This window comes from Panthera onca, chromosome F1 (genome assembly GCF_046562875.1).
Source record: "Panthera onca isolate mPanOnc1 chromosome F1, mPanOnc1 haplotype 2, whole genome shotgun sequence".
Taxonomy (NCBI): Eukaryota; Metazoa; Chordata; class Mammalia; order Carnivora; family Felidae; genus Panthera; species Panthera onca.
The window spans coordinates 29,811,719-29,827,349 of NC_138355.1; the positions used below are offsets into that span (position 1 = coordinate 29,811,719).

Sequence of the window (15,631 nt, forward strand, 5' to 3'; positions counted from 1 at the left end):
TTTATTAGTGTCTCCAGTCTCCTTTTATTTGACAGGAGAAGAAAAAGAAAGTGTTTCTTCCTTCTGATAAGAGATGCATACTTAGCAGTTTATATATTCAAACCCCATTCACCTCAGTTCAGTTGTCTCTGGTTGGTTCTGTCTTAAGAAATGTACAGGCCCTTTCAATTGACCTAACATCCTCTCTAGCTATCCTTCTCGTTCTCTTTTGCCTTTTATGCCAGATTTCTTGGAGGAAGCTGGAGCCTCCACATCCTTCCCTCCACACTTTATAATTGGATTTTTTCTTCCTGTCTTCTACCAGAAACTTTCTCAAAATTCGCCAGTAACTATCCTCAGTTTGGTGACCTTTTTCTTTGTTCTTGCTCTCCTTGACTGTTCTGTTGCCCATCTTCCTTGGCTCTACTCCCACCTTGCCACACAGTCCCTGCTACCAATGTCCTCTTCCTACTCCAGCCCTTACCTCCAGGCTTCCCCTTTATTACATCCTTAGCTTCTGCCCTTCTCTCTTGCTTGGAGAGTTTCTTTATGCTCTCAGGTTTAAGGACCATCTATAAACTTTGCTATGCCCTGGAGAGCAGCATATGAAAAGCAACACACACACACACACACACACACACACACACACACACACATGCCTGCAGGCAGTACCCTAAGGCATCATGAAGGAAGGAATAGTGTGGGGGAGCTAGGCCTTGAGTGATCTCAAGCTGAGAAGTTTACACTTGACCCTGAGATCAGTGGAAATACCTGCTTTTTAAACTTTAATGTGCAAATCACCTCAGAACCTTGTTAAAATGCAGATTTAGTAGTCTGGGGTAGGGCCTGAGATCCACATTTCAGGTAAACTCCCAGATGATACCCATGTTGCTGGTCCATGGACCATACTTTGAGAAGCAAGGGGCTAGATCACACTTCATACTGTCAGGTTTTCGGGGGGCGGGGGGGCGGTGTCTGTGTTGTTTTCATCTGGAATGAAATCCAACTTGAGAACCAGGACGCTATTGTTTGCATCTCTGTGTTCCCCATTGATGAATTCCTTCTGGGTGTTCCTGTAAATACTTAATTGATAGGACCTAGGTCTGAGTTGTTATCTTCTAGCTATGCTTTACAAACACTGATTTATCTTTAAATAACAATGGTGAGGCAAGTGGATAATTTTTTTTTTTTTTTTGGACTATAAATAGAAACCAAGAAAAGTGAATGATTCTCCCAGTAGTAAGCCACATTTCAGATTCTGGTCCCCAAGTTTCTGGCTCAGAGGGGTCCCAAGGACTGGTCCAGGGTGAATTCTAACACTGCCTCTGCTTGGGTCCTCACTGGACTGTTCGAGAGGACCTACTCACTTTCTGGACCTCATCTACTCTTTCCTGACTGATAAGTAGGAGACTCTCCCCTCTGTGTCTCCTTGTCTCATAGGCAAGTTCAGGAGCCTTAAGGAGCTGCAAGCTCCATGTTAGGAGGCCAGATGCCTGACGCTGAGGTGACTTCAAGTTTGGGAAGCTGACAGCTGGGCCAGCTCACATGCCAAAATCACCCCCACACCACATCTTTACAAATGCTCTTAGCAGTGCAGGGAAGGAGTGCCTTTTAAAAAGATATTTTAAAGAGGAAGTGGGGTGGTGGGGGAGAAAACCACAGAAATCGTAGAGTAATAACAACCTCAACATAGTATCCCGTGTACCTTAAGTTCAGCTTCTGAAACTGAATTTTTGCTTTCAGGGATTTCTCCCATAGCCATAAAAAGAAAAGCAACTCCAGTCTTTAAAGTAGGTCACACAGAGAGAGAACAAGATGATAAATGCAGATGCCAAGGCACTTTCACCCTTTTCCAAACCAAAAATAGAACTTGGAAATTGTCTGAAGAAAATGGGTGCAGCTTGAGAAAAGCTGGGGAGAAAAAAGTGGGTGGAGTGCTCCTGCCCTGGATTCACTTGACCCACAGCAGACCTTCTGAGGAGGAGAACTTGACTCCATGGCAATTCCTCCCAATGATGGCCCCCCACCTCCACCCACGCAGTATCTCTTCACACCGTCTAGCTCACTTCCTACTGGTCACCTCAGTTGCAGGATTCCAGTGGGTTTTGACTATTCCTCCAGTAACTCACTGTAAAAAGTTTATATTAATCAGTCAAAGCCTAAAGGGGGGACGTGGGGAGAGACAAGGCAAAGAGGCACTTTTGGATTTCTTCATCAGAGCAGCTCTGTGATTCATTATCTGTTCTAAAACGCGGCACTTGCAGTTCCAGGAAAGGGGGAGCGGAAATGCTGTGTAGCCCAAGTTTGGGCTCCCCTGGCTTTGCCTCTCCTTCCCTCCATCTGGCCAAAAGCCAGGCTGTTTTTCGGCAGCTGCTCCGGTTTCTAGATGGATACTCCCATACCCACCCCCTGCTATTATGATGGAATTGGGGGTCTGGTGAGGCACCAGGATTGAACGACCCACTACTACAGCTGTGGCTTGATCTCCAGGGCGTAGAGTCTCCAGATTCTGCAGGGTTCAAGGTCAAGAAATCCAACTCTGCTCCATCTTGCAGGAGGTAGCACTCCCAATCACAGCTCTTCCCTGAGCACTCAGACTCTTCCCCACAGGTAAACAATGAATGTGAGCATCCTCAGGAGAGGGTAGAGGGACGGAAGACTAGCACCCAGACAGACAGATAGGAAAGACATAACTACAGCACTGAAGGAGGTATCTAGGCCACAAAGGGCAGGGTGACGCTGTGGCTAGAAAGAAACAGCCACGCAGATGTGGATCAGCCTGAAGAAAAACTTGAATGGGATCCAGGAAAGGGACCAAGTATGAGGAGTAGCCAAAGAAAATTCTGCCCCTCAGAGAAAACCTCAGTGCTTTGAGCAGGGAGAACAGAGTAGTTTTCTTTTACCTCAGAGAAAGCAAGCTTCCAGCAGCTGTCCTGCCCCAAGACTTGAGACATTGAATAGATAGAACAAGCAGGTGGGAACACATGGTGTTTGGCACATCCCTGAGTTCTAGAAAAACTGAAAGGAGCCTTGCCTTGGCATCTAGTGCAATGATGGGCTGGGGCAGCCTGGCAGGGGCCCAGGTCATAGGGAGAAAGCAGAGGGTGACCAGATCTGCCTTGGTGCTAAATGGGTAGAAAGGAGGAAACTGAGTCTTACCTTCATTGTGTAAGTTAGCGATGTGGCTTATCACACAGGCATGGGGGCCTCTTGTGACCAGGTCCCAGAAAACTTTATTATATAAAAAAGTAGATTTATCAAGAAATGTCACAGGCCTACTGTATGCTAGACCCTTAAGAGATTTACCTGTGGAAGATGCTTGGTGGTAGTGACAGGCATCAGCCCTTCCTCCTGCAACTTTCAAAAGCTCATAGCTGACAATGTCTCACCTGCCTGTAAGTGGGCAGTATCCAGTGGGGGGGGGGGGGGGGGGTTTGCTGTGGATCAGGAGAGTAGGGGAGAGGGAGAGGCGCTTGTAGGAATGCAGTCCCAGGAGGCTTCTCCCTCCCTGCTTGTGAGATTCCAAAGGTCTGAGATAAACCCCAGGATATAGTCCAGCAAAGACGCTTTGGGCTGTGTTCTCTGAGAGAGAGCTAGAGAAGGGTTTTATTTTTAAAACCCTCATTCCTGCCGGGGGAAGGGGTGGTGGCAGGCATGGGGAAAAACCGTGTTTGGATCAGGAAGGAGGCATTCTACTAGATGTGTGTATCCTTTTACACTTTCTGCTCTCACACACTCTCTTCTCTATTATACCCTCAAGATCTGTTACTGAAAAACTCCAAGGACATGAGCTAAGATTACCATGATTCCTAACATCAATTCTACTTCTACTAGATTTTTCCTCCCAAGGCTTTCCGCTGAGTAGAATTTTAAATGTGAATAATGGTTCAAAGGCTGAGAAACAAACTGCTCATTACTGGAAAGAGTGCCAGGAATCCTGGGAAGCAGACCTCACTGCCACCGGAGTTCGGCACCTAATAGTAATGGCTTCTTTCATAGTCACGGGAGGGTTGGATCGCTGTTTCTTTTCATTCTCCTCTTCTTTCAGTAACTGCTGGGATTAAAGCGAGCTTAGAAGAATAAAAAATTCACAAACAGGACAAGAATATTTAGGGCAAGAGATCAGAATTTCTTTGGTTATTCAGTGAACTGAACTAACTCTACTTAAAAAAAAAAAAGCACAAGGAAATAAATGTCCATCGAACTCTGTATCACAGTAGGTATTAGCCTTTTGACTCCATCTCACAGGCTCTAAGGGGAGTTACCTGCCTAGCAAGTTGAGGTAAGAGATTCAGACTAATTCAGTGATAAAAAAGAGCAGTTTTGTCATCATTAATTCCATTCCCAATATTTACTATGTCTGTAGTCTGAGAAGATTTTTACCAATGTTGCTAAATAGTCCATTCCCTCCCACTTCTCATCCCCAAATCCAATCAGTGATAAAAGATAGGGATGGAAAGGTTATTATTACTCTACCAGGTGCCTTAGGGAAAATCTAGTCACTGTGCAGTTCAAGCTTTCCATCTTAAGTTCCTTTCCCCAAATACAATCAAGTTTCTGAGAGGAAAGACAGGTTTAAAGTAACCTGGTTAAGAAGTGTTGTACTAAAACTTATCACCTTTATTCACTATTAATGTGATCTTGAAGTACTCATCAAAAAGCACTTTTTAAACAACTAGTTTTCATGGGACAGTAAAAAAAAAAAATGTTCCCCCTAGACCACAGCTAAGGTTTCTTTAATCAAAAGAAGAGGTCCCTCCCAGAGTGGTCAACAAGTGGTTAGGTATTAAAAACTATTGGCTTCATTTGTAGTCACAGTGAATCTGATTTAGTTGTGTGTGATAACCTTATCCTGCCACTGGGAAGGCTCTTGTCCAAGACCTATCAATTAACATGGCTTAAGAAACATTCTATGCCCAAGCAATTCAAGCTAAAAATAACTCTGTGGGCTATTTTTTTTCTTTACTCACAGAAAGCGTTTGTATGTCAACAAGATCTTTGCTCCTTGAGTGTTTTCACTCCTGCTTACTCTTCTCTGAAAATAGAGTTGCTTGATACAATCAGAAAAGTCACAGAGTTGGTGTGAGACATACAGAACAGCAAAACCATGCTGATGCAACTAAGCTTTGTAACTGCCAAGTGTCCAGAGAATAAACAAACCCAGCATTCAGATAGGCTAAGTTTAAAATAGATTCCCCCTTACTTGCCTTCCTTACAAATATACACAATTTTTTGACAGTAATATATCTGATTTACACACAAAATTCACTTCTAAGTTAACAATAACTAAAAAACTGAGTGCTACGTATGCTCACTTTTCTAAGAACTTTTGAGGCATTAGCTCATTAACTTTCACAACCCTACGAGATTGATACAATTATCTCAATTTCACATTTGGAAAAACTGAGGCAGAAAGAGATGAAGTCATCTGTCTAGAGTTCCTCACCTAATTCAGTGGCAGACCCAAGATACAAAATCAGAAGTCTCACTCAAGAGCCCAAGCTTTAACCATTACACTATACAGCTTCTGCAACAATTCTGCAAAACCAATCATGATCTCTTCAGATTTCCTACAAAGCTAGGTCTCCCTATCAAATATATCCACTTACGTTCTCTAAATTAAGTAGAAACATGGTCCCATGTTTTCTCTTAAATGTGAAAACAATCAACAGGAACTTCAGTCTTACCCAAAGCGTACCAACTCTCTTAAACACATCAAATGTTACCCCCTTTCAAAAATAAAGATGCACTGAGATAGCTGTTCAAGCATAATTACTTTCTAGCAACAGGAAATGTTTGCAAAAGTAAGGCCCTGGACCCTTTATTCAGTTTAAGCAGTTAGCACTCAATGGATCTCTTGTGGCTAGAACTGAACTTAAATAGCTAATCTCTGAAAGAAAAACATGTCAATTTTAATAAGACTCTGATTAGACAAGGTTTAATTCTATGAATATATTGTTATGGTGATGGAGCATAAGGCCAAAAGTTCCTTATGCTTAATGAATCACTAATAGAGTTGCAAAAAATCAAAGCACTGGCCTACTGAGCTATGACAGAAGTTCACATAATCAAGACTTTAGGAATACCAAAGCACCATTCATTTGCTCCCCCTGTTCAAAGGCCATAACCTTTACTTAAAAGCTTTGTCTAATCTTTCCTCAATTTGTTCCATCTCTTAAATACTCATTTATAAGCTGTTATAGACCAATAACAGCTTTTAAAGTACTAGCAACAATATTTTAAAATAGCGTTCTAATTGATTTGCTTCTGAACTAGATTAGTGAATCCCTTTCACATATCGAATACTAGCCCGACAAAAAGCTCTCTTAAAATGCAGTAATTATTGTAAAACCAACTGATGACATAGCTGTCATCACCTAAGTGTTTACCATGACCCAAACACTGAGTAAATTAGGAAGTTTTGCTAAGCTGAATTTGCCTAGCCCTCCTTCCTTACCTAGTTTGACACAAGCAATTTCCTTTCACTTTCTACAGATAAGACAATAAGAGAAAAAAAAAAAAAAAAAAAAACACTGAAAACTCCATCCACTGAAATACAGAGGAGAATCAACCAACTGGGCGGGTCAGTCTCATCAGCTGCCCTCATGTGTCTGTTTTTTTCAATAACAAAGCTGAAAGATGACCCATGTTATATAGTTTAACAGGATACTAAAAAGAAGTTTTTGTGAAAACATATTTGCATACGGGAAGGGCTTCAAAAGTTGGCACTAAAGTTAATTAATATTAGACACCATCAGATTGAGCTGCAGAAAATCAAACTGGGCTAAACGGACTTCAGAAAAGGCAGTTGTAGTGACAGGTTAAGAAATTGGCTGACCACTGGTATCAGTACCTAATAGCAGTCCTCCATTGATCTAGGGGAGACACCTTCAACATCTCTCTCCATACTTAGTGAAGTCAGAAAACAATGTCCCCAGTCTGTGCATGACTGATATTAAGAACCACTTTTCCAGCCAGGACCATAGTTATCCTTCTCCCTCTTCCCTCCCAACCCAGACAGATGATTACAGACAAGGAGGCAATTAAGTTGCTTCAAAATATTTAATACGTGTTAGACACGTAAAGTTACATTTTTATACCAAAATCAATACAACGAAGGAGAAAATACTGTACAAAAACCTTGTCGGCTCCCCCAACCTTTATACAACAAAGACTGGAGTCACCGTATCTACAAAACCATAAGGTCTTTCCACTTAGGGCTTCTGTCTGTAAACTCTGTTTCATTAAACACTTTTTAAAAGCACTTGTAGTAGTTCCGATCTAGAGCTTTTAAAAATATATCTATTCTCTATAAACTCCATATTTCCAAGCTTGAACTCTTCTGTGAAGTTCATCAAGCTTTTTTCTTTTTTTCCCCCCCTGTGGGGAAGACAAGAGCCGCTCAGATTCCCTTTTCCCAGAGTAATCACAGGGTACAGAAGTTTCTTCAGAGAGAGAGAAAAGTGGGGAGAGCGAAATGATACAGGTCTCTGCTCCAGACTAAATCCCTCTAGTCTTAGGAAATCCTGTGAGGAAATGCCACTCCCGGCCCTGGTGCGGGGCTAGCTTTCATGTGAGGGGTGTGTGTAAAGTCCCTTCCTCCCCCGAGCACGAAAGGGGAACTCCCCAGGCCCGGCCCTCTCCGCCGCTTCCTTCTCGGGGCTGCCGGCAAAGGAAAGTCCCCGTCTGCCCCCGATCTCCTCAGCCCTGGGAAAGGGGTGGTGCATTCCAGAAGGACAAAATGGTCTGAATTCAACAAGACAGACGTACGTACACAGACAGAACACTACACAAAAGTTAACGATCGTCCTCTTCCGACAAGCCTCCAGGGGGGAGGCCGCCGAGCCCGAGGGCAGTCGGTGCTGCCCGGCGGCACCCACGGTCCCCGCAACGCGTCCAGCGCCCTGCGGTCTCTGGGCCGTCCTCGCAGCCCCACGTCGGGGCCACCCGCCGCTCAACCTCCTTCCGAACGCGACCCGGGGGCTCAGAAGGCCACGATGGCTGTGCTCCAAGGGTTAATGTCTCTCAGCACCGGCTTATCGCAGCAGATCTGCCCGGGCTCGGCGGCTTCCGGACCGCTCTCCTCTCCCTCGGCTTCCTCCCGGCCGCCCCCGGGGCTTTTCCGCAAGAGTCCCGAGAAGCTGGAACCGAAGATGCTAATGAGGTTAGCCACGTTCCCGGTCTCCATCTCCTCCTCCTCCTCCGCCCCGCCCGGCTGCTCCTCCGAGTTCCGGCGGGGCTTCTTGAGCGGGCTGGAGCCGGGCGCCGGACCGCCCGCGGGGCCGCCACCCACGCCCGCCGCGCCGCGCTTCCGGGGGCCGACGGCAGGCGGTGCCGGGGGCTCGTCCTCGGCCGGCCGCGGCGCGCAGCGGCAGTCAACTCGGGGGCAAGCGCCCAGCGCCCCCGGCCTGTCCTCCCCTCCTGGGGGGCAACCGCAGTGGCGGCGCGCCCCACGGGGCCCCTCAGCTCCCGCGAAGACCCCGGCTCCTCCCTCCGCCGCCTCGCGCGGTCCCTCCACGCGGCGCCAGGCAGCTTCCGCCTCCTCCATCTCTCCGGCCCGAAGAGCGTCCCCGGCGCCTGTCACCGGGGCCGCGGGCTCCGCGGCGCCCACCCGCGGCGGGGCCGGGTCGGCCGGGCGCTCCGGCTGCGGCTCGGTCTCCGGCCAGGCGGCACAAGCGGCCGGCGGTGGCGGCTCCCCCCAGCCCGCGGGCGGCCCGGCCGCCGGCTCCCCGGGCTGCTGCGGCGGCGCCGCCGGGCTCCCCGCGGGACCGGCCAAGTAGAGGCCCGGGCACGGGTCACTCAGGTAGACCTGGCGGGCGCTGCGCAGTACCAGCGAGACCAGCAGGTTCTTGTGCAGTTTGATGCCGCCGCGCTGGACCCGCGAGTTGTAGATCTTGCCCAGGGAGATGCTGACGATACGATGAGCCTCCAGCTTGAACTCCATCCTGCCTCCTTTTCGCAGGGCTGCCTCGGAGGTGACGGAGAGAGCCCGGCTCACGTTCGGAAACAGGGAGGGGACGAGAGGCGTCGACAAGTCCGGTCCGGGGGTGGACCTTCGACACCTGAAGACTCTGAAAAGAAACGACTCCCGTGACGCGCTGACTCCCGCTCCTACTCAAGACAGACAACAGCCCGCTCCCAGGTCCGGTCGCTAACTGAGGGCGGCCCGCACTCCCGGCGTCTTATATAGGCCCCTCGCCCGCCAATCGCGAAGGGCCGCCAACCGTTCCGGGGCTGGGCGGCGCGCCCTCGTGCGCCGCGCGCGACCAATCGGAGGCCGAGGAGGGGCGCCAGGGCCATTCGAACGTTAGTCCCGCGGAGCAGTCTCTTAAAGGGGGCGACGACGTGCGGCGGTGGCCGGACAGGACGGGTCGGGGCTTGTTCTCCGCCTGCGGGTCACTGAACGGAGGCTTAGCCACAGTGTGGTTTGTAGTTAAAGATTCTGGCTTGTGCGCTGGCTTGCCAGAACCAGAGGGAACTAAACCACTGGAACTTTCATCTGAGTATCCCCCGCCCGCCCCCGTAACAAATAGTATTACCACAAGGTATTTAGCAGATACTGATTTTGGATGAGTGCCTTGCCGCCCTGGAGTCACAAACACTCTTAGCATCTGTTAAATCTAAGAAAGAAAAAGAGAGTCCTAAAAGTTACTAAGTTTTTAGCTGCTTACCAAGGAATTGTGACTAGATACCAAGTTATTGGTTCTCTACTAAAGCAGTCATCTATCACTTTGTTCTCTATGAAACAAACACACTTGTCACAGGTTACAATGAGAGGTGGTACAGGTTCTCCACAGTGATTTTTCAACACAAGAACTGACTAGTCCACCTTGGAAGAATCTAGCAAGTTCTAAAAATACAAATAGAGAAGTCTTGTGTTCCCATCATGATGTCATAATTTTATTTTGTGTCAAGGTAAAAATATAGGGGAAGAGTGTTCCAGACTTTTCTGGTAAGTCAACAACTTAGTCCATCTACCAATCCTTAGTATGTGGCCTTAGGGCAGAATCACCACAGGATTGTCCAGGACTGGAGTTCAGTTCCTGGATTCCTGGAGAGTCAGTTTGATTTAGTCGGTCTAAGCTCCACAGACCCGCCTGATGATTCTGGTAAAGAACCTCGGGAGCTTTAGTTTCTCCACCTCTGAGAGGGAGAAATCACATACACATCTGTTCTATTATGCAGAAGATAACTAAAATATTCACCCATAAAAAAGAATGAAATCTTGCCATTTGCAACCACATGCATGAAGCTAGAGAGTATAATGCTAAGTAAGTCAGTCAGAGAAAGACTTAAATATGGTATTTACCATATGATTTCATTAATAAGTGGAATTTAAGAAATAAATAAGCAAAGGAAAAAGAAACCAAGAAACAGACTGTCTTTATTCTATAATTATTTTCTTAAAAAAATTTTTTTTAATATTTATTATTTTGAAAGAGACAGAGCATAAGCGAGGGAAGGACAGAGAGAGAGAGGGAGATACAGAATACAAAGCAGGCTCCAGGCTCTGAGCTGTTGGGACAGAGTCTGACACAGGGCTCGAACTCATGAACCTCAAGATCATAACCTGAGCCAAAGTCGGATGCTTAACTGATGGAGCCACCCAGGTGCCCCTATAATTTTTTTTAACGTTTATTTATTTTTGAGAAAGAGACAGACAGACCGTGAGTGGGGGAAGGGCAGATAGAGGGAGACAGAGAATCTGAAGCAGGCTCCAGGCTCTGAGCTGTCAGCACAGAGCCCAAATCGGGGCTCCAACTCATGAACTGTGAGATCATGACCTGAGCCGAAGTCGGATGCCCAACCAACTAAGCCACCCAGGTGCCCCAAGAAATAGACCCTTAACTATACAGAACAAACTGATGGTTACCAGAGGAGAGGTGGGGTGGGGGTGGGGAGTGATGGGTGAAATAGGTGATGAGGATTAAGGAGTGCACGTGTGCGATGAGCACTGGGTGATATAGGGAATTGTTGAATCACTGTATTACACACTGAAACTAATATAACACTGTTATGGTAACTCAACTGGAATTAAAATAAAACGTAAAAAAAATGGCAACTCTCAGCCACAATCTGAATCCTAAAACTGAGCACAGCTTTCTTGGAATCCACCTGGAATAGTTGGCCTGATCCTGCCCCAGGATTTGGCCAAGTGGGATATTTAATTAGGAGAAATAGTAAAAGGTAGGATTGATAATGGTCAATTCACAATCAAGAGTCTTCCAAAGGACGTGATGGCTCAGTAACATTACCTATGCCACAACTTATTAATGGTAACTGAGGAACCAGTCCATGAGACCCAGAGCTCCTCCCCTCTAGGAATTCTCAGCTTGCATAAAGGAGATAAAATAGTAACATGAATAATTACAAAAGCATGTCGTATATTTTGAATAAGAATGTGAAATTTTTTTTCTTCTATTTTCCTTTGAGAGCTATTAGTCACTTTTTTAAAAATGTTTATTTATTTATTTTTTTAACGTTTATTCATTTTTGAGAGACAGAGACAGAGCAGGGAAGGGACAGAGAGAGGGAGACACAGAATCTGAAACAGGCTCCAGGCTCTGAGCTGTCAGCACAGAGCCCTTTGCGGGGCTCGAACTCACAAACTGCGAGATCCTGACCTGAGCCGAAGTCGGACGCTCAACCGACTGAGCCACCCAGGCGCCCCAAAAAATGTTTATTTATTTTTGAGAGAGAGAGAGGGACAGAGAGAGGGAGACACAGAATCCAAAGCAGGTTCCGGGCTCTGAGCTATCAGCACAGAGCCTGATGCGCACTTAACTCAGGAACCACAAGATCATGACCTGAGCCGGAAGTGGAAGCTTAACAAACTGAACCACCCAGGAGCTTAGGGAGCTATGGGTCACTTTAAAAAGCTTTAGTGCAGGCTTTGAAGGGAAGCTTCCTGAGTTGGAATCCCAGCTCCACTTTTCACTTGCTGTGTGACCTTTGGAAAGTTATTTTGCCTCTCTGTGCTTTGGTCTTTCCCATCTGTTGATTTTTTTTCCTTTAATGTTTATTTTTGAGAGAGACAGAGAGAGACAAAGCGTGAGTGGGGGAGGGGCAGAGAGAGAGGGAGACTGATAATCCCAAGTAGGCTCCAGAGCCTGATGTGGGGCTCAAACCCACAAACCATGAGATCATGACCTGAGCCGAAGTCAAACATTTAACCGCCTGAGCCACCCAGGCGCCCCTGGTCTTTTCCATCTTAAACTAGAGATAATAATAGTTTCCACCTCTTAGAGTTTTTGTGAGGACAAAACAAGGTAACACACGTGAAGCTCTTAGAATAACCTGGCATATAAGAAATTATCAACATACGTTAGTTAGAAAATACCACCCCCCATGAGACCTTAGAGTGGGCAAAGAGGCCAGGGAGGGAAGAAAGAGACAAGAGAAAGAAGTTGTACTTGAAGAGGGTGTTGAAAAAGCCTGAGGTAGGATCCACAAGTTGTAAGCAGCAGAGAAATAAAGTCTGGTATAGGGAACATATCATTTTGTAGGTGTGTCAGACGCCTATAGTAAGTGGCAACAGCTAGGAACAGAGGCTAGAACTTCAGGACAGTGGGTCATGAATGCCTCAATGAGGAGATGGGGCCACAGGGAGCTTACCTAAGGTAGTTGAGTAAGAAAACCACAGATAGATTCCAGAACAGCCAGTGCTTTTAATTACAACTGAGCTATAAAGAGGATCACTTAATTATAAAGCTCTTGTGAGAGTATAGGCAAGGGTCCTGAAGGCCTGAACTAGGTGGAGGTAGGAAGAATGAAAAACACAAAAACACAAGATCGGAACTGTAGTCAAGATTTGGGATGCCCCCCCCCCACACACACCCACCCAAGTCACTGATAGAGAAAGCATTAGGTGAAGCCCTCCTGATCCACGTGAGCTGGGAGTTTCACCATCTGCCACTGCACTTCTTTTCCTTCAGCATTGCTCTCATCACTTGCTCCTGTCATGCTCAGGGCCCCTGTCAAATTGTGCTGTCATTGGAGGCAGGAGCCCATCTCATGTGTGTAGCCAGAAGATAGTGAGAAAAGTTAACAAATGGACGACATGGGTACTAACCACCAGAACAGAATCCTGGAGGCCTTTGCAGTGCCAGGGGTTATGGGGGGCTCCTGCAGGAGGTGCTGAGTGGCTAGGAAGGGGTGTACTCAGGAGCCTGGGGCAGAGATTCTGCCAACTGGCATGGAACCATTTCAATATTTTAATAACTGGGGTGGCCACACCTGTGTATACTGAGTGATTGATTACGCACTTGATGATCGAACTTCTAATAATGATGTTGTCTACCAGGCACTGTGGTAGTCACTTTAGAGACATTATTTATGATCTTTATAAAGTTCAGAAAGTAGATCTCATTATCTCTCTTTACAGATAAGGGAACTAGGACTCTGAAAGATCTCGTCGTCACACAGCTATAGGTGGAGAACCTATATAACTCTACATAACTCTAAACCTAGAGTGCAGGGCTCTGGGACTAGGTTACCTCATTCTACCTATTATTTGCTGTGTGACCTTTGGAAAGTTATTTCACATCTAAGTAAAATGAGAAAACCATGCCCTAGTTTTGTAACATGTGCAAGTTATTCAACCTTTCTGTGCCTCAGTCCCCTATTATGTAAAATGGAAATAATAACAATACCTAAGGTGCTTACTATAGCCCCCAGCACCATACAGGCACTAAGTCAGTCTACTTATGATTATTGTTAGTACTGTACAAGAGCCTAGTTCAGTACCCAGCACATAGTTAGCACTTGTTGAATTTTAAATACTTTTTCTACAACACCGCATAATAGGTGCTTAGTAAATATCTACTGACTTGAAACAGCATGACCACTACTATCATCAGGACTTCCTCTAATCCTGAGACAACAAAATGGAACATTGAGAACTCATGTCTGGAGGGCATGGGCTCTTATGTTCTGCAAGCTTTATCTCCACCTATCGAGAGATGTAGAATATTTCCTAAACTTTAGAAAGCAGGTGATTCACAGTTGGTGGATTAGAGCCTCTGCACTGACAGTGCAGAGCCTGTTTGGGATTCTCCCTCTCTCTCCCACTTGTGCTATCTCTGTCTCTCTCAAATAAATAAACTTCAGAATAAAGTTTGAGAGAGAGAGAGAGACAGCACGAGTGGGGGAGAAGCAGAGAGAGAGAGAGAGAGAGGATCCAAGGCAGGCTCTAGGCAGAGCCCAAGTGGGGCTCGAACCACAAACCTTGAGATCATGAACTGAGCTGAAGTCAGACGCTTAACTATCTGAGCCACCCAGGCACCCCAGTAAATGAACTTAAAAAAAATTTGCCATTATCAATCTTTGAGACTTTCTAAGTTAAGGCAGGATGAGAAACACTAGGGGTAGGACAAGGACAAGGACAAGGACAAGGAAGAAACTGCTCTGGAGGAAGTGGCCAGGACATGTTCATCAAGTCTGGTCCGTCCCTCCACCCCCAAACTCTCCTCTGGACACACAGGAGCAGGTTAGCATGCTGAGAGGTGGCCACACCTGTTCCCACTCAGGCACTCTGACCAGAGGACTCTTCTAAGCATGGGGCTTGTGTGCCCACTGCTGTTGACTTTATTTCGTGTTGTTCTCTATTTCTTGCATGACAAATGGAAGGCTGAGTATTATCATTAGGTGATTACAGACCTTATATTGCCTTAAGTCTAGTCTGTATAAGAACAATGCAAACCGACCATGGATTATGCACTCAGTAGCTCTGTGAGAAGGCACCAGGAGTAGAAAGGAGTGGGTGAAGTAAGTTATCTGCACCAAACCTACCTTGCAATGTTAGGACACTTGGAAATTTTCAGGGGGTCAAAGTTGCTTATGTAAGTGAATAATCATTCGTATGAAATCCTGAGTGCTTTAGGGGAAAAGCGCTACAAAAATACATTATTAGCACTTTATGTAGACAATCCTGCTCTTGCTCTTGTGAGAACAAAGCCATTTTTTAATGCAACTTTTTCTCTCTCACTGTTGTAGCATATTTTACATCTTTTTTTTTTTTCTTTTGGCTGCTTGGCTACTAGAGAATTTCTTTTCAAATAATATTTGACTAGGAGTGGGCACCAAACGTTGCCTTTTTTTCTTTCTCCTCATTTCTTTTCCCCTAAAGCAGCCCTCCTTCTTGTCCTAAATTTTATATTTGGTTCAGAGAAACTTAGGTTGTTTTTATAACCTTTTTTGTCACATCTTTCTTCCTTTGGTACTCCTAAAGAACAAATTCCTCAATAAATAGAGTACTGAAACTCATGAAAATGAGCCTACAGGCCTCTCAAGCCACAGAATGAGAAACTACCACCATATAAAACCCTAGGCCTGCACTATTCAGTACAGTAGCCATGAAGCCAATAGGTCTAGGATGATTGAGGAACTGAATTTTAAAATTTGTTTACCTCAGATCTAAAAACTGAAACAAGATAAAATCCTTTTCCTGCAACCCAGCTTTATTATGTAATATTTTTGAAGCTTGAAAATAAAATTTTTGAAGTTTAAAATTTAGCATCTAAATTAATGCTGCAACTGTAAAATACATAGCAGATTTAAAGATGTAGTATCAAAAAGAGAACATAAAAGGTCACATTCATATTTTTAGAATGGCTCCATGTTGAAATGATAACATTTTGGATATATTGGTTTA

At 45.6% G+C, this 15,631-nt stretch overlaps 1 protein-coding gene across 1 annotated transcript; it reads right to left on the minus strand.

Annotated features, from left to right (window-relative positions):
• Positions 1 to 7,022: 7,022 nt before the first annotated feature.
• On the minus strand, positions 7,023 to 9,159 carry IER5 (immediate early response 5). The gene has a single exon (XM_060643790.3). It carries the CDS (start codon positions 8,921 to 8,923, stop codon positions 7,964 to 7,966), a length of 960 nt encoding a protein of 319 aa, XP_060499773.1. The 5' UTR covers positions 8,924 to 9,159; the 3' UTR covers positions 7,023 to 7,963.
• Positions 9,160 to 15,631: the final 6,472 nt, after the last annotated feature.

What these genes read in the sequence shown, in the direction of transcription:
- IER5 (XM_060643790.3), bottom strand. Translation starts at nt 8,923, where the DNA reads ATGGAGTTCAAGCTGGAGGCTCATCGTATCGTCAGCATCTCCCTGGGC.